A 25,114-nucleotide genomic window follows, 5' to 3' on the forward strand; every position below is an offset into this window, starting at 1 on the left:
TTCTATTATACTATTATGAGGAAAGACAGAATAAAAACTACAGACTGCTAAAAAGTAATATTAAGTTAAAAAAATATCTTTAATAATTGAAAAATCATGTATTTTATCAAGTCAACTAAATATTTTCCTGAGCTTGATAAATAGGACCATATCTACATTTAACTACATATATTATCCATGTTTTAATCCATAATTTTGTATCATTTTGTTGAAGTTGTTTAAATAATTGGCTGCTATTCTAAATGTAGCCGTATGTTTGAAAACTTATTTTATTATTTTAGTATTAAGTTAATTAGAATAAGGTTTTTATACTTTGCCTTACCATGTTACAGAGTCCCTCATGAACTGTACAATCTAATGTACCAAACTTAAGCTGACCATAAAGATGCTTTGATGCTTTTCGTAACTCTGGCAATAAAGCTCGACATGGTGGACACCACTACAAAAGAAGAATAAATATTCATAAGCAGTTAGCCAAAAGAAACAAAAAAATACACATTGTTATAATAAACAGTATGCTAAGTAAGACAAACTACACTTAGTTGCAAATCGTATACATGCACTAGTATATACTTAATCCTTAGAGGGGGCAAGTACATCAGAGCTCTCTTAGATGCAGTATGTGGCCAAAACTGAAGAACACAATTCTAGTACTCATGGTTCCAAGTCATCTAGAAAACGTCTTTTTGCTGTGACAAGAGAAAATTGACAATAATGAATTTTGACAGATGAAAATAACTTACAGGGGCAAAAAAATCAACAAGCCACGGTTCTTTGTCATTGGCAGGAAAATTTTGAGGTCCAAGTGTGGTAACATGAGAATGAACACTTTCTTTGGCAAAGGCAAGTATATCATACAGAATCTTCTTTCCTTTGAAATCAAGTAAGAGAAAAGTTAAAATCCACATTCTGCCTTTTATCCATAGAAACACTTCAAAGTTTTTATATGTAAAATATTAAGGACAAGAAGATAAACTTCTGAACAAACTGATTTTGGTGAGGTTTTAGTGTTCTGTAGGCTGTGTCTACATAGGTTTGTTCTGCCAAGAGTACTCTTTCTTTTATTCTTCTGTTTCTTGGAGGACCAGTTAAAATGTCAAGATCTCTTTGAACTGTTCCTTCATCCTCAGAGGCAGAATTACAACTTTCTTGCAATGTTCTTTGAGTTCTTTATGCTTACTGAACTATTACTATGGCCTAACTCCTAAATCTTTTTCTTCAACCTACACTTTTCTTGTAAATTCAAAACCTGTATTACCAACTACCCAGTGAAAATTTACCTGGATGGCACATAAACATTTCAAACACAATACTATGTCCAAATTGAAGTTATTTCTGCCCCCCTCCCCACGCCACCAACTTGTTCCTTTTCTCAGCTTCCCTATCTTGGCAATGGCATAATTATCTATTAGCTACCTAAACAAGATTTCCTGGAGTGATTCTAGCCTTCTTTCTTTGCCCTTATATCATAACTCCATCCGTTCTGTTTCTTACCATCTCAACCCCAATTTAGGCTACTGCCTAAACTCAGTCTACCCTACTGCAATAACCAAGCTGGTCTTTCTTATCTATTTTCTACATTGCTACCACAATTGATTACAAGAACATCAATCTGATCATGTTGTTCCTTTGCTTAAAGACCTCTGGTGATGTGCCATTGTCTAAAGATTATACCTATATTTCTTGGCTTGGCAAATAATGGCTTTCTCAACTAGTACATAGTCCATTTTCCCATGTGCCCTTTGACTTATTCATTTAATCATCAAGAACCTATTATGTGTCAGACCCCGTTTTAAATGTCGTAAGACATGCAAAATTAAAAAAAAACAGATATAGTCCTTCTCCTTAAGGAGCTCACAGCCCAGTAGAAGAGAGACATTTTCACAAATATTTAAATAAAGTGACAAATGACACCATATTCTTCTGCTTTTTTTCTTACTCTTCAGCTGCTACTTCTTGAATTGTTATTGAATTCTTCTATCTTTGTCCCTTAAAAGTGATCCTTAGGGCCCTGATCTTGTCTCTCTATTCACTCTTACACAAGCTCGCTCTCATTCAATGTTTCAATTACAATTGAAGTGATGATTATTTCTATCTACATTTTTAGCCCAAATTCCTCTTCTGAGGCCCAGGCCTATACTCAGTTGTGAATTGTGAACTCCATATCAACCCCTCGCCCAGAGTTCTTTTCCTCACTCAGTGATGCAGTGAGTCACTCACTGCCAATTCGCCAACTTAGAAACATGGGCATCCTTCTTTTATTCTCTTACATCTAAATAATAATCATCAAGTTATATTGATTTTGTATTCTTCAGAATTAAAAAACCTGCCCACTTCTTTTCATTCACATTATTTAGGTAAGCAGCCATCTTCTCTTACATAAATGACTGCATCAGGTTTCTACCTGCTCTCTCTTCCTCCAATCTTGCTTCTATCCATTCTAGGCAGCCCGTCACCTTTCTAGAAAGTACAACTAGTTAAATCACATCTCTGCTTAAATCCATGAATGCCTCTGCTGCTTTGCCCTTAGTGAAGAGTCCAAATTCTTTTACCTGAGAGAAGAAATACATAGTTTGGATCCCTGGTGGCTTCTCCAGCCTTGAGTTCATTCTTTTCCAACATTCAATACTCTAGGTATCCTGGAATTCTTGCTTTCTAAGAATGAATGAGGCTCTCTCTTAAGAGTCCATGAATATACAACTGCTGGTTCCTTTGCTTAGAATGTGTTTGCCACCTGTTTATTTGGGTAACCATTACTTATGCTTTATAGCTCAATAAAGAGATTGCTTCCTTTAATCTCAGAAAATTATTCCTAAGTGTTCTTCGTAAGTGTAACCCATGCTTATCTCTTGTGGTAGTCAGTCTCCAAGATAGCCCCCAATGATCTATACCTCATGGACTCCATACCACTGTTGTACCAGGATATGTGGCCAATAAAATATGGTGGACGTGATGGTTTTTCTTATCTGAGATCGGATTATAAAATATATTACGGCTTCTGTGTATATGTGCCTCTCTCTCTCTCTGATCATTCATTTTGGGAGAAGTAAGCTGCCATATTGTGAGCAGCCCTACAGAGAGGTTCCTGTAGTGAGGCACTGAGGCTTCCTGCCTATCCCACGAGTCAGCTGAGAAGCAAATCCCCCACCCGCAGTCTAGCCTTCAGATGACTATCGCCCTCGCGTACCTTGACTGCAACCTCATGAAAAAAACCTAGGCCAGAACCACTGAGTTAAGCTGTTCTCAGATTCCTGAACACCAGCAACTATGTGAGTTAATAAATATTTGTTGGTTAAGCCACTAAGTTTTGGGGTAATTTACTACTCAGAAATAGGCAATACTCCTCACTTCAGACATTTAAAAAATTGCCCACTTACTTGTCTGTTTTCCCTACTAGTTTATAATATTCTTTGAGGTACAGATTAAGTATACCTCACTTTTTTTCCTCTCCGTCATATTGTGACTGCATATGCTATGCTCAATACCTAATTAAATCCAAAGAAACAATATAATTGCTATAAAGGAAGTACTTGAGGACTCACGGTGTATTTCCCAGGGTGGGAAATGCTTTATGTTAAGTTTTGCAGAGTGATTTGGAGTTTGCTAAATATTTTGAGGAGTAGGAAGAAATGACTACAATGCAGAAATGCAGAAAGAAGAAAAATCTTTTTAGAAGACAGAGTAGTAAAAAAAAACATGGTATTTTCAAGGATCCACAAGTAGATATAGCTAAGATTCTTTGGAGGGACAGAGGTGAGAGATGAGGCTGGAAAAACCAGCAGAGGCAGACTATAAACGTACCCTATTAATTTAACAGCTATATTCCTACTATGAGTTCCTTAACAACTGAGTTCCTACTATGCACGGGCACCATTCTAAGTGCTAAAGATAGAGTGGTGAGCAAAACAGACAGTCATTGCTCCTATGCTACGAAATCTGAAGTTTATTTTAAAAGAAATCAGGAGAGTTAAAAGTGATGAGATTGTTCTAGATGCTCTAGGGCAATGAATAAAAATAGAATAAGTAACCAATTGTAAAGAAAGGCTACGAGATGGATAACTGTATCACAGGATGATATTATAGTACACGAAGGAGATGGTGGACCTAAAATAAGGCATCAAGAATAAAGAAGGGGAATCGGATAAATATTTCAGAGGTAAAAAGAACAGAACTCCATGGTTAAAAGTTGGTCATTTCTAGCACTTTAAAGGTGTGGCATTTAGTATGGCTTTGGAGTCAGACATATTTGATACAAAAATCTACTTTGACCAGTTACTAGTTTTTTTGTCATGGGTTAACAAGATACTTAACCTTTCTGAGTCTCAGTTTTCTCCCTTGCTGGATTGTTGTGAAGACAAAAAATGGAAATGCAAAAGTATGCAAAGCCTTCAGAAAAATGTCAGACTGAAAAAGTACTGAGTAAAAGGTAATTATTATTAGGTTTAGCTTTGCTCACACAGATTCTATGGCCCAGAGGGACTAACTTCTTGGTTTCTATTTTTGCTTTGGGAAACTGAACATTCAAATGTCACCTCAATTCAAACATTACCCCGACCTATACTATGCAGAAGTCTCTTTATTTGATCTTGTGATTTATACATGATGGCCATGAATGCAGAGCTAAAGTCCCAAACAAGTTGAAATGTAGAATTGTAATTATAAATTCAAGAGAGATGACAAAGCAGTTAATGGAGATGTGTGGTAGTCTAGTGGAGGAAAAATCTGAAAGAATGTCTGGGAATTGCCCATAATGGTCAAGATGCTACATTTAGCAAATTGAAATGGAAACTGTAGGTGTTACTTACTTTTGTCAACAAGCAAGACCCTTAAATTCCTCACTAGCCTGACATGTAACCATAGTTCCTGCTCAAACACTGATCAAAATATTCAGTAGAAATTTTCCAAGACAAGAAAAAGCTGAAGGAGTTCATCACCACCAAATCACTATTGTAAGAAATGTAAAAAGGGACTTCTTTAAGAAAAATAAAAAAATACAAGAAAATATCTCAAAGAAAATAAAATTCTGACAAAGGCAAGCACATAATAAAAGCAGTGGATCAATCAACATTAAAGCTAGTACAAAGGTTAAAAGGCAATAGTAGCAAGATCATATGTAATTACTACAGTAAACTAAAGGATGCACACAAACACACAGACACAGAAGTAAAAAATAATGACCAAAACATAAACATGGAGGGGGTGAGTAAAAATGGTTGTGATCTTAGAATGTGCCAGTACTTAAGTAACCATCAACTTAAAATAGACTCCTATAAACATAGTTTGGTATATATGAAGCACATGGTAATCACAAACTAAAAATCTATAAGAGATATACAAGAAATAAAGAGAAAGGAATCCAAACACAACACTACAGAAAGACATCAACATACAAGAGAGTAAGAGATTAAGAAAGGAATGGAGAATTACAAAAACAATCAGAAAACAATTAAAATGGCAATAAATACATACTTATCAATCAGTACTTTAAATGTAAATGGTTAAATGCTCAAGTCAAAAGACAAATGGGCGGTCATCAAACTGGCGGCATGAGGTGAGCCTCTGTAAATCTTCCCTGGAATTTACAACTAATCAAACAACTATAACTCCACAAAGGACTCCCTGCACAGCAGACAGGCAAATTGAACAGGCCCACTACTGAATTCACCTAAAGGTGGGCGAATCGCACGAGCGGGGGAGGAGGGAAGGGAGAAGTGCGGAGACGGAGCCGCGTGGGCGCAGGACACAGACCTAGCTCAGTGCTCCGAGCTCGCTGCATCCTGGAACTACAGCAGCTGTGGGAGAGGGAAATACTCAGACTGCTAGGGCTCCATTTATGGCCCACAGGGCTGAGGGGGCAGCATATAACACGGATGAACCGAACGCTCACGGCAGAGACCTTGGAGAAAAGACTGAGGGAAGAAGCCTGAAAACGGTGGTTTAAGCCCTCACTGCCGAGCAGAGAATGGAAGCCTCAGGTACTGAAACTTGCCGCCGCCTCCCTACCCTCCCAGAACTCGCCCCGCCCCCACTTGCCCGGTGCTAGAAGCGGAACAGTAGCAGCGTCAGATCAAAAGAACAGAATATTTGCTGTTCTGAGAACTGTGGACCGAAGACACAGACTCAAAGCCCAACTAGTTCCGGCAAAGTGGAGGGAGCTGTGGAAGCAGGACTGGCTGTGGCAGTGGTCGCAGCCATTGCTCTGGGCCACCTCTCACAACTCACCCCGCCCCTGGCCCCACCTATCTGGACAGATCCCTGGAGGAGTAAACAGAACGGCTGAAACATATGGGCTCTGAATCTGTTGCAGGAAGAGCTTTGGAACTTCAAAAGCTCTCCGCATACCCACACGGACACTGCGCCCTGTGACCCAGGTGAACTATTAACAGAGGAGAAGCCCGTCTCCCAGGGAATCCCCCCATTGTGTGAGAAGTTGGAATAGTGCAGAGAAAACATAGCACTACCGTGTGAGAGAGAAAAAAAGGCTGAAGTCGGAGAGAAAATAAAACATTCTACCAACAAGTACTGGAAAACAAAAGAAAGATCTCTTCCTATCAACCTGTTGCAGAAGCCACTCCTGTAGATGTCTAGAAAGAGAAATAATAAATCAGTAATTGCCATGAATAACCAGGGCAACAAGACAGCTCAGAAAGAAAGTGAAAAGTCTCCAGAAAAGAAATTAAAGATATGGAAATATGTGACTTAAATGACAGAGAATTCAAGATTGCAGTTCTGAAAAGACTCAACGAGATGCAAGAAAACACAGAAAGGCAGTTTAATGAACTCAGAAACACAATCAATGAACAACATGAGCATTTTACGAAAAGAGATTGAAATTTTAAAAAAGAACCAAATAGAATTTCTGGAGATTAAGAACTCAATAGAAGAAATTCAGAATGAAATAACCAGCTTAGGTAGTAGAGTTGACCAGATGGAGGAAAGAATCAGTGACATCGAAGATAGAAACCTGGAAATTACACAGATGAAAGAAGAAAGAGACTTGAGACTTAAAAGACATGAAAGAACTCTACAAGAACTTTCTGACTCCATCAGAAAGAGCAATATAAGAATAATGGGCATACAAGAAAGAGAAGAAAGAGAAAAGAGAACAGAGAATATATTCAAACAAATTGTCGATGAGAACTTCCCAAACTTGTGGACAGAACTGGATCCTCTAATCCAAGAAGCAAATAGAACACCTAATTACCTCAATCCCAACAGGCCTTCTCCAAGGCACATTGTATTGAAGCTGTCTAAAATCAACGACAAAGGAAAAATCCTCAAGGCAGCCAGGGAAAAGAAGATGGTAACCTACAAAGGAAAGCCCATTAGATTACCATCAGACTTTTCAGCAGAAACTCTACAAGCCAGGAGGGAGTGGACCCAAATATTAAAACTATTGAAAGAGAGAAATTATGAGCCAAGAATAATATATCCAGCAAAGATATCCTTTAGATATGAAGGAGGAATAAAGACCTTTCCAGACATACTGAAGCTGAGGGAATTTTTAATACACGACCTGCACTACAAGAAATACTAAAGGAGGCTATTCGACCACCATCAACAGGGACAATTTGTGGCACCAAAACATAAAAAGGGGGAAAGTAAAGGCCTGAACCAGAATATGGGAATGGAGAAAGTAAGCATGCTGAAGAAAATGGAATACCCTAAATATCAAACTTTCTTTTACATAAATTTAAGGGTAACTACTCAAAAAAAAATCCCGAACTGAAATATATACTGTAATAAAAGAAGAAACAGAGGGAAACATCATAGAATACCACCACACAGAAATAATAGACAACAAAAAGGCAAAGAAACAACAGAGACACAACCTTACCAGAAAACTAAAGATAGAATGACAGGAAATCCTGACATATCAATCACCCTAAATATAAATGGACTGAACTCACCAATAAAAAGGCACAGAGTAGCAGATTGGATCAAAAAACTAAACCCAATCATATGCTGTCTCCAAGAGACACATCTCAGCTACAAGGACAAGTATACACTCAAAGTGAAAGGGTGGAAATTGACACTCCAAGCAAATGGTGTCCAGAGAAAATCAGGTGTAGCCATACTGATATCAGGTGAAACAGACTTCAGGGTGAAAAAGGTAACAAGAGACAAAGATGGACATTTCATAATGGTAAAGGGGACTATACAACAAGAAGACATAACAGTCATCAATATTTATGCCCCCAATCAAGGAGCACCAAAATATACCAAGCAACTATTAACAGAACTAAAGGGAGAAATTGACCAAAACACAATTATACTAGGGGACTTAAATACATCATTGACAGCTATGGATAGATCATCGAAACAGAAAATACGTAACGAAATAGCAGCCCTAAATGACACATTAGATGAAATGGACATAATTGACATATATAGAGCACTTCATCCTAGAACATCAAACTATATATTTTTTTCTAGTGTACATGGAACATTCTCAACGATAGACCATATATAGGGACATAAAATCGGCCTCAGCAAATTTAAGAAGATTGAAATCATACCAAGCATATTCTCTGATCACAACGCTTTGAATTTGGATATCAACTGCAAAAAGAAAGCAGGAAAAAACACAAATACATGGAGATTAAACAACATACCTTTAAAGAACGACCAGGTCAAAAAAGAAATTAGAGGAGAGATCAAAAGATACATAGAAACAAATGACAATGAAAATACATCCTACCAAAATTTTTGGGATGCAGCGAAAGCAGTTTTAAGAGGGAAATTTACATCATTACAGGCCTATCTCAAGAAACAAGAAAAATCCCAAATAAATAACCTCACGTTACACCTTAAAAAACTAGAAAAAGAAGAACAAATAAAACCCAAGGTCAGCAGAAGAAAGGAAGTAACAAAAATCAGAGCAGAACTAAATGAAATAGAGAACAAAAAGACAATAGAAAAATAATGTGACAAAGAGCTGGTTCTTTGAAAAGATTAACAAAATTGACAAACCCTTGGCTAGGATCACTAAGATAAAAAGAGAGAAGACACTAATTAACAAAATCAGAAATGAAAAAGGGGAAGTTATCACGGACACCACAGAAATACAAAGGATCATCCAAGAATACTATGAAGGACTATATGCCATCAAATTCAATAACCTAGAAGAAATGGACAAGTTCTTAGAAACATATAGCCTTCCTAGGCTGAACCATGAAGAACTGGAAAATCTAAACAGACCGATCACCAGTAACGAAATTGAATCAGTCATCCAAAACCTTCCCAAAAGCAAAAGTCCTGGACCAGATGGCTTCACTAGTGAATTCTACCAAACCTTCAAAGAGGATCTATTACCAATCCTGCTCAAACTCTTCCAAAAAATTGAAGAAGAGACAGTACTCCCTAACTCATTTTATGAGGCCAACATTACCCTGATACCAAAACCTGGTAAGGACAGCACAAAAAAAGAAAACTACAGACTAATATCTCTGATGAATACAGATGCAAAAATCCTAAACAAAATTCTAGCAAATCAAATACAACAATGCATTAAAAAGATTATTCATCATGACCAAGTGGGGTTCATCCCTGGGGCACAAGGATGGTTCAACATCCGCAAATCCATCAATGTGATACATCACATAAACAAAAGAAAGGACAAAAATCATATATCAGTTGATGCAGAAAAAGCATTTGACAAGATACATCCATTTATGATTAAAACACTTAATAAAATAGGTATAGAAGGAAAATACCTTAACATAATAAAGATCATATGTGACAAACCCTCAGCTAATCTCATAATTAATGGTAAAAAACTGAAGCCCTTTGCTCTACGTTCAGGAACACGACAGGGCTGTCCCCTATCACCTCTACTTTTCAACACAGTGTTGGAAGTCCTTGCCAGAGCAATCAAGCAAGAGAAAGAAATAAAAGGCATCCAAATTGGGAATGAAGAAGTTAAATTATCACTCTTTGCAGATGACATGATGCTATATATAGAAAACCCTAAAGACTCCACCAAAAAGCTATTAGAAACAATCAACGAATACAGTAAAGTTGTTGGCTAAAAAATCAACATAAAAAAGTCCATTGCATTCCTATATACTAACAATGAAATCTCAGAAAAAGAAATACAAAAAACAATTCCTTTTGCAATTGCAGCAAAAAGAATAAAATACCTAGGAATAAACTTAACCAAGGATGTGAAAGACCTATATGCTGAAAACTATAAGACATTTTTAAAAGAAATTGAAGAAGACACAAAGAAATGGAAAGACATTCCATGCTCATGGATTAGAAGAATCAACATAGTTAAAATGGCCATAGTATCCAAAGCAATATACAGATTTAAAGCAATCCCCATCAAAATCCCAATGGCATTTTTTAAAAGAAATAGAACAAAAAAATCATCAGATTTGTTTGGAACCACAAAAGACCCCGAATAGCCAAAGCCATCTTAAGAAAAAAGAACAATACTGGAGGTATCACACTCCCTGACTTTAGCTTGTACTACAAGGCTACAATAATCAAAACAGCATGGTATTGGCGGAAAAACAGACACATAGACCAATGGAATAGAATTGAGAACCCAGAAATAAAACCACATAAATATGGACAGATAATTTTTGACAAAGAAGCAAAAAACATACAATGGAGAAAAGACAGCCTCTTCAGTAAATGGTGCTGGGAGAATTGGATAGCCACGTGCAAAAGAATGAAACTGGACTGCTGTCACCATATACCAAAATTAATTCAAAATGGATCAAAGACTTAAGCATAAGACCTGACACAATAAACTGCATAGAAGAAAACATAGGTACTAAACTTATGGACTTTGGGTTCAAAGAGCATTTTATTAATTTGACTCCAAAGGCAAGGGAAGTAAAAGCTAAAATAAACGAATGGGACTATATGAAACTTAAAAACTTCTGCACAGCAAAAGAAACCATTGACAAAATAAAGAGGCAACCAACTGAATGGGAGAAGATTTTTGCAAACAGTGCCTCCGATCAGGGGCTGATATCCAAAATATACAAGGAACTCACGAAACTCAACAACAAAAAAACAAACAACCCAATTGAAAAATGGGCAGAGGACCTGAAGAGACATTTCTCCAAAGAGGACATACAAATGGCAAATAGACATATGAAAAAATGCTCAATGTCACTAATCATCAGAGAAATACAAATAAAAACCACAATGAGGTATCACCTCACCCCAGTCAGAATGGCTATCATCAACAAGACAAACAGTAACAAGTGTTGGAGAGGCTGTGGAGAAAAAGGAACTCTCATACACTGTTGGTGGGAATGCAGACTGGTGCAGCCATTATGGAAGGCAGTGTGGAGGTTCCTCAAAAAATTACGAATAGAATTACCATATGACCCAGCAATCCCTCTCCTGGGTATCTACCCACAAAATCTGAAAACATTTATCCATAAAGACACGTGTGCTCCAATGTTCATTGCATCTTTGTTTATGGTGGCCAAGACATGGAAACAACCAAAATGTCCTTCGATAGATGAATGGATAAAGAAGTTGTGGTATATATACACAATGGAATACTATTCGGCGGTAAGAAAAGATGATATAGGAACATTTGTGACAACATGGATGGATCTTGAGAGTATAATGGTAAGCGAAATAAGTCAGACAGAAAAAGCAGAGAACCATATGATTTCACTGATACGTGGTATCAAAAACGATATCAAAAACCAAAAACAATAAAAGAACAAGACAAACAAGTGAGAAACAAAAACTCATAGACACAGACAATAGTTTAGTGATTACCAGAGGGTGGGGGTGGGTGGGAGATGAGGGTAAAGGGGATGAAATACATGGTGATGGAAGGAGAACAGAACTGACTCTGGGTGGTGAACACACAATGGGATTTATTTATAGATGATGTAATACAGAATTGTACACCTGAAATCTATGTAATTTTACTAACAATTGTCACCCCAATAAATTAAAAAAAAAAGTCAAATTCACATAAAGAAAGACAAATGGATAAAGAATGTGTGTGTGTGTGTGTGTGTGTGTGTGTGTATGAATATTACTCAGCCATAAAAAAGAATGAACTCTTATTATTTCTGACATGGATGGACCTAGAGTGTACTACGCTAAGTGAAATAGATTGGACAGAGAAAGACAAATCTAAGAAAAACAAAAAGACAAATAAGCAAGACAAACGCAAACTCAGATACAGAGAACAAACTGATAAATGCCAGATCGGAGGGGGTTGATGGACAGGGTTAACAAGGTGAAGGGATTAAGAAGTACAAATTGGCAGTTACAAAATAGTTGTGGGGATATATAGTCAATAATACTGTAATAACTATACAAGGTGACAGGTTGGTGCAAGACTTATTCGGGGGACCACAGGTGGGTGCAAGACTTATTAAGAGGACCACTTTGTAAGTTACATGAATGTTTCACCACTAATGCTGTACACCTGAAACTAACAGAATATTGAATGTTAACTGTAATTGAAAAACAAAAAAAAACTGAAGAGAAAAAGGTTTATTTTAAAAAGAATAAAGAGTATAAAATAACTATATAATTAAAAATAACTTTCCCCACAAGAAACAAATTTACTAATAAATGAGAAAAAAAAATTATTTGTAAGTTAGTATTATTTGTAAGTATACAAGGTAAAAAATAAAATTTAAAATTGTAGACATAACTTGTTTTACTGTGCTTTGTTTTACTGCACACCACAGAAACTGCATTTTTTACAAATTGAAGGCAAAGCCCTCTACCAGTAAAAAGATTATGACTCGCTTTATTGTGGTGGTCTGGAAGTATCTCTGAGGAACTTGCAGTATTTCTGAGGTGTGCCTGTATTACCTGAAAAGGAAGATACATTTCTATCACTTTTCCTTCCTTACCATGGTGAATTTCATATTCTTTGGTTCCTTGTCCTTTAAATACTGCTAGACATGGCTGAAAAACATAGATATTACTACAGATGTCTGGTGCAGAGGAACAGTCAAACTTGCCAATCTAAGATAGAAACAGAAGGTTCAATTTGATGAAAATAAAATCTTATCCACCCAGTTAAATATTCATACAGATGATCCAAAAATGACAATACTCTAACAACACAATTTCTAAACAGAACTTAGTGGGCCATAAATATAAGATATAGAAATTTACATTTAACACTGAAACTCAATTTAGTTATAAAAAGAAAGGCCGAAGGCAGTGGACAAGAAGTCCACTGTCTTCCTTTAATGCTGGCATTTTGAAATAAACCTGTGTTTCTTTCCAAAACAACAACAAAAAAGCCTCCTAGAGAATTCAAAAACCTGAGAAGAAATTTCCAAGACAATATAAAGTTGTTTAAGAAATCCACCCTTCTAAAAATAGAAGATATAATCTTGGGATGGGAGAGAATGAGAACTTTTTAAATGAAACCCAGAAGCAGAAAGAATAAAGAAAAAGGTTAATATTTTCATATATTGTGAAGAAAACTAGTTATTTAAAATATAATTTTATGTATTAAATAAGAAAACATACTAGCAGAAAGTATTTTTCTTACTTGAATATGTTCATTTTTAAGGAGACTTTTTAGTTTCTTCAATTCAGGATCATTTGAATTTTCATTTTTTCCAAAATGGAAAAATACGAGCCACCGATGATGAGCCAATCGATCCTTAAAGTGATTTAAGAAAAAAAAGTGATAAAGAAAAAGCAATGTTAGAGACAGGAAATTCTAAGCATTCGAATCTTTCTTTCATTGATATAAAGTTAATTTTAACCATCCTATTGATTACTTTAAAATAGTCTAAAAAAATTCAGACCCAATCATATTTTCATTTTGTAGTTTATTTAGAATAATGCTATGTAAATCAATTATATAAGATTACAGAAAGATAAGAATCACTAAATTATAAAAATCCTACATGACTGTGCGAAGAAAAAAATACGGTTTTTTAACAACCTATAGCTAAGAAGTTGGAAGGTGGGGGGGAGTTAGCTTTTTCAAGTTCAATAAAAAGTATGGTAGGAATATAGACTTAGAAAAAGCTCTGAGATCGATAAGTAGAAAAAAATAATTCTTTCTACTACAAACAGTATTTCTAAAGCTGCTTTTTAATTCTCAGTGAACAATATATATGGTTCTGCAAGCAAGAACATAAAGTTCCAAATCAGACCCAAAGCTGCTTTGTGATCAAAATCTTGCCTTTTCTGATACTCTCCTAAAGCTCTTGAGGACTGGTTAGGGTTTACAAAACTACAGATCCTCCCCATACCACCAGCAACTCCAGCAATTAAGAGTTTAACTGAGAATTGATTGATATGTAATCCTTTGACACTGCTACCTTCTCTGTAGTGATGAAACAAATGCTGATTTTTAAAACGTTAAGACATGAAATATTACCAACGTTTATTACTATTACTATTATTATAAAATTATTACCTCTAGTGTGTTTGCCGAAAGTAGTTCAAAATCTGGAAGGTTATGCATTATTTCCAAATATATTTCTTTAGCATCCAATGAATTAAGAAACTAGAATAAGAGAATCATATTGTAATCTTTTAAATCAACATCCATTTGTTTTCGTCTTTGTTTTTTTCAGTTTCCATAGAAGAACTTATAAGAAAAAAAATCACAGAAGTTAAACAGTTTTCAAGCTACTTATTCTAAATGTTGCTCCCACCTCCATAAAGTATATCATATTTTGGCAATTATTAAAAATTGTAAACTGGGCTTTTTCTTAAAAAAAGGTGATGTAAAACAAATTCCATTATTAGGTATTTTATTACCTGGAATTTTCTATTAACTGTGCTGTGTATTCTAAAATAATCATCACAATAACCTGGAGTGACTTCTGAGTCATCAGGAAAAAGCTGTATCATACTCAGTTAAATTTTAATGTTAACAATATTTTAAAGAATGCCAACACTTTACAATTCTTTAAGTATTAATAAAACACTAGAATATTTGATGAGCCAAAACACTTCGTACCCCAACCAATAATTACTACAAATTAAGAATGTATAACTGCAAAATTGGAATGGACCTTGTTTATTATAGAAGTTTTTTAATGTCCAAAAACCAAACCACCTATGAGCTTTGCAGAGCAAAATACACTGATAAAGGTCGTGTCTTAAATATGTTTTAGGTCTAGGTGTCTTATTGAAAACAAATGAACAGCTGCAAAAAGCACACCTCCCTCTTAACAAATCTCCTTCACTTCTGTCCATATTTTATCCTCAGCATATTTTTCTTATAGAACTGTTGCTACTGGCCTAATTCTTGATGAAGCAGCTGTCACTACAAAGAGTGCAGCAATGGTTATATCAAGGAAATGTATATTGGGTTAACAAAACAGAGTTTCATACATAGCTTTAATTAGGAACCATCCAGATTTGACAATTCAAATGTTACTTAAAAAGATCTAAAACTCCATGAAAAACTTGTAGGAACTACCACTGTATTTACAGCTTAACTGTGCTCGACATGAGACTCATCATATGGACAGAAACAATGGAAATAAGAACAGGAAACTCAGTTTTTCCTAAGTTTTTTTCTTAAAACTTGTTTTTCTGTTTTTAAAATATTCTTAAAGCTCTACATGAAATAAGTATTTTGTTACCAAAGGGCTTAAGACGCCCAAACAGAATTTTTTTCATGCCTCAGTAGCACAGCTCATTCACTTTAGTCACATTCATTATGAAGATTTTACTAAAAATACTCCTACAGCAGCTTATATAAATATGTAAGTGATGAATCCACTAGAATCTCATTACAAACCTGTTTGTCTCAGTGTAAAACTTGGTAGCTACATCTATAAAAGATACTTGTCCAGTTTCTAAGTTTCACCTTCTAGACATATTTAGCAAGCATAGTGTTTTACATTTCTTTAAACTTGAATGTTTTTATGTGCGACGAGGACTGTTTAATCCATCACTCCTGGTTATTGCATTTCCATCATCACTCATTTATGTTTCCTAAGATCTCATCTGAGCTTCCAGTTTTATACCAAAGAGCCTGAAGATCTCAATAAAATATGAGGGAGTAGTTTATTGAAGGCAAGAGCCTGTATTAAGTGTTGGCCAGGCAATCCTGAACTGTGGGCACAGGGTCAATAAACCTAACTTCACTACGGTAGTCTGGCCATGCGATGGAATTTAAAACTGCCGCAGCTATCTCATTCTAAACAGGTAACCGAAGAAGTGCAAAAAGAGGAACAGCATTGTTCATTACAATACTGCTTACAATCATAAAACAGAAAAAACCTGAATATCTATTAGGAGAGGACTGATTAAACTAAGTATGTTACATTTAGTCAATGAATTACTATTCAGGAATTGTCGATTACTATTTTATATATACTATATATATATACTATTTTATATACACTATATATATACACATATTACTATATATATAGATATGTGTGTGTATATATATACATACACATACATATATATCTATATCTATATATATATACACACACACACTTATATACTATACGCAGTACTTATGAGCCAGATACACTTCTATACCTTCGGGATATACTGTGTTTCACCAAAAATAAGACCTAGCTGGACCATCAGCTCTAATACGTCTTTTGGAGCAAAAGTTAATATAGGGACCGGCCCGGTGGTTCAGGCGGTTAGAGCTCCATGCTCCTAACTCCGAAGGTTGCCGGTTCGATTCCCACATGGGCCATTGGGCTCTCAACCACAAGGTTGCCAGTTCAATTCCTCAAGTCCTGCAAGGGATGGTGGGCTCCGCCCCCTGCAACTAAAATTGAACACAGCACCTTGAGCTGAGCTGCCGCTGAGCTCCCGGATGGCTCAGTTGGTTGGAGCGCATCCTCTCAATCACAAGGTTGCCGGTTGGACTCTCGCAAGGGATGGCGGGCTGCGCCCTCTGCAACTAGCAATGGCAACTGGACCTGAAGCTGAGCTGCACCCTCCACAACTAAGATTGAAAGGACAACAACTTGACTTGGAAAAAAGTCCTGGAAGTACACTGTTCCCCAATAAAGTCCAGTACCCCCTCCCAATTAAAAAAAAAATCTTTAAAAAAAAATTAATATAAGACCTGGTATTTATATTGTTATGTTATGTTATATAAGACTCTGTCTTATATTATAGTAAAGTAAGACTGGGTTTTATATTAATTTTTGCTCCAAAAGACGCATTAAAGCTGATGGTCCAGCAAGGTCTTATTTTTGGGGAAACATGGTAGTAGAGAAAAACCCAAACTTAAAATTTATGTCAGGAGAAAAATAATGAAGGAGTAAATAAGTAAACTATAGTGTAGTTATAAGGTGATAAGTGCTCTGACAACACTGGAGGTGGATTATGGAAAAATTTTTAAAGATAGCCACAGATTTTCGTGATAAATTGATTACAGGGTATGAGAAACAGAGGAATCAAGAATGACTCTGCAGTGTATGGCTTGAATGATAAAGGATGGAGTTTTCATCAGCTGAGATGGGGAAAGCTGTGGATAGAGCAGATTTATGAGGGATTATCAGGAGTCTAGTTACAGAATCTAAGTTTGAGAAATTAATTGATATCCCAGTGGAAATGAACAGGCAGTAGGATGTGTACATGCCTGGAGGAGAGGGCAAAGAGCTAGGCCACAGATCATACTGCAGAGTTGTAGCACAAAGTAATAATTGGATATATACCTAAGTAGAGAAGTAGAAGGGTATTTACCAAAATTTGATGGTGCTGGTCTGTTGGTGATTTGATTTTAGTAAATTGTGTATCCTTCTTTGAACATATCTATATCATATATATGAATTTCTGTAATGAATATATATCTTTCTCAACACCAAAGAAAAACAAACAAACAAAACAAACAAACAAAAAAAACCCAAATTAAAATACAGGAAACTAAAGGAAGGAAGTTTGTCCTTTATTAGTTTTTTTTTTTTTGGGCGTTCCCTAGAGACCTGTCTTATATCCCATTATTCATCTCAACTCCTTGACAACTAGCTTGAACCTCAGTTTCCTTATTCATAAAATTAGGGAGATAAAACACACCAGTAGATCACCGAACTGAGTTTGTACCAGAATCTAACAGGGTACTATGGAAAAATAGATACTGGGCTTCAACCATACCTACCAATGATCTATATTTTAACATTAGAAAATATACAAATAAATGAAAATTCACTTAACCTAAAAATGTATTCCATACGTTATGGGTTTAAAAGTATAATAGTTTATGCCAGTTTAAAAATAATTCTTATAGCAGACTTTACAAGCTGAAGTATGTATTAAATAGAATCCCAGAAATTAAATATTTGTCCTAATTAAATGTTCCACATTCAGATGATGTAAACTGATTCATCTTCTTGTTCACTGTTTAAAAAACAATGTATTTGTATGTGAATGTGTGTGTGCATTTAAAGAAATTAAAATGATTCATACCAAAATATTGCTTTTTTCTTTATTATTTAAAGTGGCTCCAGGAGGAAAATAGGCAGTAGTACTTGTTGTAATATCCAGACTTGTACAGAGGCTGTCCTGGGTGGCACAGTCCATCCATCCTACATTAACAAGACCATCCTGAAATGGAAACAAAAAAATAGATCGTGTTACAAGTGGAAGAAAAAGTTAAAGGGGTTTAGCTTTATTTAGCAAAACAACAACTTTTCTATTGTAAATTAAACTGTTTTTTAAAAACATTCAGAAATGATGCAGATTTGAATAATGATTAATAAATTTGATCTGTAGACATAAAAATTACATTAACCATATACATAAAATGTATTATTTTCTTAATTTTGTTTCAAATTTATTAATTATAACACTGTACATTCAAAAATATATTATTTTTGAGCACACCTAGAACTTTGATAATTTTTGTAACTGGCAAACTCCCAACCCACAAAGGGAGCTTCAACAATGTTAAAGTATCAACAACAAAAACTATTACTAAACCATAATATGATGAGAACTAGAATAACAAAACAAAACAATCAAAAATAAAGTTTGGAAATTACAAAAACACTAATATATAATTCTGGTTAAAGAGCATTTCATAATTAAATTACAGAATACTTAGAAGTGAATGACAGCAAAAGCATCACGTGTCAAAATCTATTGAACACAGCTAGTTAGAAACTCATGAATACATTTCTCAAAAAACAAAAAAAGACTACAAATAAGTGAGTTAAGTGTTCAAGAAACTACCAAAGAAAATATCTGGAATCAGTTTTTAAATGTGTTTTTTAACACGGCAATATAATTGATGCTTACCAACATGCCACTAAGCCTAAGACGTGTCTGTGAAGTCAAACAATCTAGAGGGAAAAAAAACAAGGAAGCAATTTCAGTTTTATTAAGTCTACACTTTCATTTGCCTTTCTCCCAAACTACCATCTTGATTCTAAGGCAATTGAGCTCTACTGGTAAATATTGAAAACTTTATTTACTCGGTAGATACTGAGGTCAAAGTCTCACTGAACTGACAAACGCATACATTCGCACGCTCGCACTCACTCTTTTACGCCCTCCCCTTATTTCCTAGGATTTCCAGCTAAAGAAAATAGGAGTAATTTTCTCTCAAGTTCCCATTAGGACCTTACTCTCCAATCTTTCCTATCAACAATTCCCTTTATCTAAGAGATCTCATGATTTGGGGGAAATGAGATGTAATGAACCTATTTGACAAAGATATTCAAAGAATCTTTAAACTGAAATAGTCTTACAGTAACGTTGTCACTATTTTTATGAAAGTTCTGTAAATATGAATGCTAGGACAAAATGAGATAGATTTAGAAGAAAGAGAGCTGAGCATCACAGAGCCTATAGAGATAGGTAAAATCAATCTACTTGGGATAAAAGTAAAAGAACATCAGAAATTTTTAAAAGTTTTCCTCATGTGTGGAATGGACAACAATCTGTGCAGTAGGCCAAAATGACAAACTCCTCAAGGATAGACTAAGTTTAAGGGGGATTTTTGTTGCAAGGCAATACCTTCCAAACATAGGCCTGATAGGGTAGGGTGGGTGGTTGATTTTAGTTTCAAGGAAGTACCTTCTCAACATATCAGCAAAAAGCCAGAGAGGTGAAGTATGGGGGGAAATCCATGCTAGGATTAAACGTATGATAATGTATTAATGGATTAGGATATTCTGTAATACTGGGACGAATTTTTAACCATCTCATTGCTTGAATACAGTTTTCAGTTTGTGGTTTCGTATGTAGGGTATTGAATTTTCAATTTAATCTACTAGGGGAAAGATTCCTAGAAACAGAAAGTTGTCATCTTCAAATATATAATTTATGAGACAAAAACATGTATACATTTTTGATATGTATGTATGATGCAAAGTCAGTAACTCCAAAAAATTATTATTTCGGGAGGATCATATCTGTCAACAACTAATTATTTTTGCAAACTGCCAAATACATCTGTGGCTACCTGAAAGTACAATTTATCATGAGTATGATTAAGCGGAACAACTTGCTCACTGAACAGAAACTATAAATGATACTTTAAGAAAGTAATAATTTTAAAACCTCTGATGTGTAAAATAACAAAAAAGGTAAATATTCATTAAATAAAAAACTGTAATCTTGGTTTGAAGTACCGAATAATCAATTATAGTAGCATACTTAAGATTGTCACCTAGTGTAAGAGTACACACTTTCAGTTATAAGATTAACAAGTTCTGGGGATCTAATGTACAACATACAGCGATTATAGCTAAAAAAAAGTATATTATATACTTGAAAGCTGCAAGGAGAACATCTTAAATGTTCTGACCATGAAAAAGACATGGTATTTGACAGGATGGAGGTAAGCTAATGCTACGGTGATAATCATTTTGTAAGTGTATCAAATCAACATGTTGTACACCTTGAAGTTACAATGTTATGTCAATTATATCTCAATAAAGCTGAAAAAAATTAAATGTCATAGTCTATCATAACAAAATAATAAAATTACCTCCTCCTTTGGAACAAAAAGTGATCAGCCAGCCAATACCAGCAGCAAAAGCAGTTTGTATGGCGTTCACAAAATTTCCTTTAAAAAAAACCCAAAACAATAAAATAAATAAATAAAATAAAGCAAATTTCTGACCAGTTATTACGAGATAATAAAAAGTTTTCTAAACATTTTTTTCCCTTCTAATCTCACCCTCTTCCAATCTACTTTAATATTTAGAATTTCCTAAAAATCCTCTTAGCATGTCAAATTCCTTCACTAGCTCTCAATTTCTTCATCATATAAAATCTAAATTCATTATTTCATTAAGAAACTCAAACTGCTAAGTAAAGCTGTTTGTGATCTGAACTTTGTCTACCCATTCAGCCAGCTATAATTTTCCCCATGACACTCCACTGTAATAGTCATCTTTTTGTTAGATTCATGAAGTATTGCCAGTTTCCCAAAAACACAGTAATCTTTTAACGCTTCCTCTTCACTTTCATGACAGACTGGGTCTGACTTCGTTCAAGAAGTATTTCCTAACCTTTTTTTCTTTTCCCTGAGTTCTTCCATAGCCTTCATCCTTCCTTAAGTTTACCTCTAGCATAACAGTTACTACCGTGTTTCCCTGAAAATAAGACCTAGCTGGACAATCAGCTCTAATGTGTCTTTTGGAGCAAAAATTAACAGAAGACATGGTACGGTATGATATGATATATTATATTAAAGACTGGGTCTTATAATAAGACCGGGTCTTGTATTAATTTTTGCTCCAAAACACGCATTAGAGCTGACTGTCAGGCTAGGTCTTATTTTCGGGGAAACACAGAACATTTAGTTGTTTTTTTTTTTTTTTTTTTTTTTTTTAAGGAGGATGCAGCTCACAGTGGCCCATGCAGGGATCAAACCAGCAACCTTGGTGTTATTAGCACCAAGCACTAACCAACTGAGCTAACCAGTCACCCCCCTACATTTAATTTTAATGGTTTATGAATGTCTTCCTAAAATAATGAGGTCCCTGAAGGCATGAATTATGTATTTTATTACTGCAGCCTTATCATTTAACACGGCTTTAGAGACATAACTGGCATTCAATAAATGACAGCAGCATCACTTTGATGTGAATACTATCATTTAATGGGTAGTATAAAGTAGTTAAATAACCCATCTAGAGTCACTTGATGAATTAAAAGCCTATGATTAGCATTTTTAAACTTCAAAATTAAACAAGATAGGCATGAATTTACTCCCTGATATAGTGTACGTATTAAAGCAATAAAGCACTTGGTTTACTAAACATTTAGTTGTACTTTGAAAGTTGTTTTTTCATCTAGTCCTATCTCATATCCATTCCCCACATCTTAATTGTTTTAGTTTCTTTACACATATAATTCATTTGTTAAATGCCTGCTGTTTAGTAGAGGTCAGAACAAATGGCACAATTACCTCCTAAGCAGCATGGGAAAAATACTTTACTATGATCAAAATATTAATACTGCCACTGAAAAATTTAAAATACCAATTTCACAGTATCCTTGAAAATCAAGCAAATTAAGAAAATAAAATTACCTGTCCATAATTCTGTCACTGTACTTCTAACATGCTGCATGGCGAAACTCACTAAACTTTCCTTTGATCTGTCACCATGGTATTTCACTGCAGCCTATTTTTTTTTTTATAAAGAGAGAAACATCTTTTACTTTTTCTTTTTAAAATCCACTAGAAATAATAACAAATAATTTTGATACTACATTATTTTCACTAATACAATAAGAATGGTGTCTCAAATGTACAGTGTATTTCCAAATGATATGCTGAGACTCTGGATTGTATAGATTTCATGGAAGACATACTATTTATAATAATTTTAGTTTCAGTTTTATCACTTAAAACTGGAAAGGAGATATCAGAACTTTATATTCAATGAAACAATACCTGTAAAATACTTCATAAACTATAAAGCAGAATATGCATATTAGTTACATTAAGACAGAAACTGAAATTGACAAACATTTAATTTTGAAATAAAGCACAGTATAGATCCTTTAACAATGTGGGTTTGAACTGTGCTGGCCCACTTACACTGGGATTTTTTTCAACTGCCTGCAGTTCAAACCCACGTTGTTGAAGGACCAACTGGAGGTTGGGAATCCATGTATGTAGAGGGCCTACTTAAGACATGTTTTTTTCAATTGTACAGGGAGTTGGCACCTCTAACCCATACGTTATTATTCAAGGGTCAACTGTAATAGCATCATTATGTATTCATAATATAATCCAAAATGTTTATTATGACTAGAGCCTAATTAGATAGCACCTAAAATAAGATTTAAGAATCGAAATATCCTACAAATTCACATATTGTTTTCTTTAGTATTTTCCTCGTTATAAAGTTCCATAAGCTTAAAAAATGCTAACTTGATCCCTTACCATTCCAGACCTAAAAATGAAGAGGCTGGGATAACTATTGACGCCTTTCATTCGGCAAAGCATTCTATCATCACCACAGTTAACGGCTCCAATTCGAAGTAATCCATCCACTTCTTTAGCAAAGTCTCTCCACTATGAGGAAAAACACAAGTATTTCTCTGATAAGATCATTTTTCTTCCCTTGAACACTCTTCATGCTATATATTCTTAAAAGAGGATATTTTTAGCAAATAAAACCATATGTGAAATTATGTATTTGTGGTAGTTATAATTACTATTAATAGAAAAAATTCTAGTATGTTCAAACAAACTCAAATAACTCAAATAACTGATTAATCAGGATGTGAAACATACATACCGTGGGAGCTAAGTCATGGCAGTGTGAGCATCCTGGAGAGTAAAAGTTCACAAACCACAGTTCTCCAGAATTAACAGCAGCATCTAAAAGTACATAAAAATGGAAACAACTCAAAATGATTTACTAAAAGATTTTTGCATATTTTAGTTAAAAAATTTCTGTTGAGGTCAGAATGAAAAAAATACTGTTAGTCATACATCTTTCATACTGCCTTTATCATTTTCTGTACAGTTTTTCTATAAGAAGAAAACATTATTTCAACTGTCAAACTAATTAGTATCTTAAAAAAAACTCTTCTAAACTCATACTTGAATAAGAAGCAGCCTTGAACTGCTTGATATATGTCACCATGAAGCTTGTAAAAAGGAAGCAAGTCAAACCTCATGTAAGTTTGTGTGGATGAGAGAAATGAAAGGGAGGCGGAGGAGGGGGAAAGGAGGAAGGGTGGAAAGAGAGAGTGAAAGAGAGAGAGAGAGAGAGAGATATTGTGTGGATGAGAGAAATGAAAGGGAGGTGGAGGAGGGGGAAAAGGGGAAGGGTGTAGAGAGAGAGAGAGAGAGAGAGAGACACTGAGATTTAAGCTCTTCTACAGAGTATAGGTTAAATGTGGTCAATCAATTCTGACAGCTACTTCAAGTTCTGAAAGAATGAAATAAGAGAATTACATGATATAATAAGGACTCTGAGGATTAAATTTAATATTTGCCCGTAAGATATTTGACTTGGAAAACTGTGTTATTTGAAAAGTATTAGATCAAGGTTTTTTTAACCAGTCAAAACATAAATACATATCTACTAAAATAATAGATCTGAATAGCACATAACGTCCAGTCAACAATACATTATAATCTCTATAGGATGACCTAATATAAATCCATGAAATTTATTCATTTAAAAACCTTAACACTATATGTGCTCTAACATGTAAGGTAAAAAAATGAAGACAATTTGCTTTTGGTTAAAGGGTTTCCATATAATTCCATACGAAAATCACATCAATTTTTAAAAAAAAATTTCATAAGTTATATGAGTAAATTACATTAAGACGTCAAAACACACATACTATTCTAAATATGTGTAACTGATTCAGATTAATCAGTAACATATGCAGGGCTTAATGTTCATCTACATTTCAATTACACACAAATCTACGGGAGGAACAGTTAACCATACATTACAGACGAAGTGTGTAATTTAGGATTTTATCAGCTGTTTTTTGGCAGCGTTTAGAAAGTCTGACAAACAGATCACTCTATCTAGTTGGTAAAACTGATTGCCATGTTGACTTAGTCCACCAACTGGTACTAATTTAGGTAAAATCTTAATAGACTCAGTGCAAACTTTAATAGAAATGGACTATTTCATTACCTATAAACAAGTAATGAGGTGGTTATTTACATATAGAAAGAGCAATAATTAGACAAGTATTACTGTTTGTAAGTCATAAA

The 25,114-nt window shown here is 34.8% G+C and overlaps 1 protein-coding gene across 6 annotated transcripts in view; it reads right to left on the reverse strand.

Annotated features, from left to right (window-relative positions):
• The window catches only part of DNAJC10 (DnaJ heat shock protein family (Hsp40) member C10), a 50,104-nt gene that overhangs the window by 15,788 nt on the left and 9,202 nt on the right, over positions 1 to 25,114 (reverse strand). For all 6 annotated transcript variants that reach the window (XM_033112621.1, XM_033112617.1, XM_033112619.1 and 3 more), the window contains 11 exons: positions 23,667 to 23,749; positions 23,309 to 23,440; positions 22,448 to 22,541; positions 20,897 to 20,974; positions 19,201 to 19,244; positions 18,370 to 18,507; positions 14,390 to 14,479; positions 13,508 to 13,621; positions 12,855 to 12,969; positions 744 to 871; positions 323 to 439 (listed from right to left, as the gene is read on the reverse strand). In XM_033112621.1, the coding sequence (XP_032968512.1) occupies positions 323 to 439; positions 744 to 871; positions 12,855 to 12,969; positions 13,508 to 13,621; positions 14,390 to 14,479; positions 18,370 to 18,507; positions 19,201 to 19,244; positions 20,897 to 20,974; positions 22,448 to 22,541; positions 23,309 to 23,440; positions 23,667 to 23,749 (1,133 nt within the window). The remainder of the gene's footprint in view (positions 1 to 322; positions 440 to 743; positions 872 to 12,854; positions 12,970 to 13,507; positions 13,622 to 14,389; positions 14,480 to 18,369; positions 18,508 to 19,200; positions 19,245 to 20,896; positions 20,975 to 22,447; positions 22,542 to 23,308; positions 23,441 to 23,666; positions 23,750 to 25,114) is intronic.

The sequence above is a fragment of the Rhinolophus ferrumequinum genome, chromosome 8 (assembly GCF_004115265.2).
Source record: "Rhinolophus ferrumequinum isolate MPI-CBG mRhiFer1 chromosome 8, mRhiFer1_v1.p, whole genome shotgun sequence".
NCBI lineage: Eukaryota > Metazoa > Chordata > Mammalia > Chiroptera > Rhinolophidae > Rhinolophus > Rhinolophus ferrumequinum.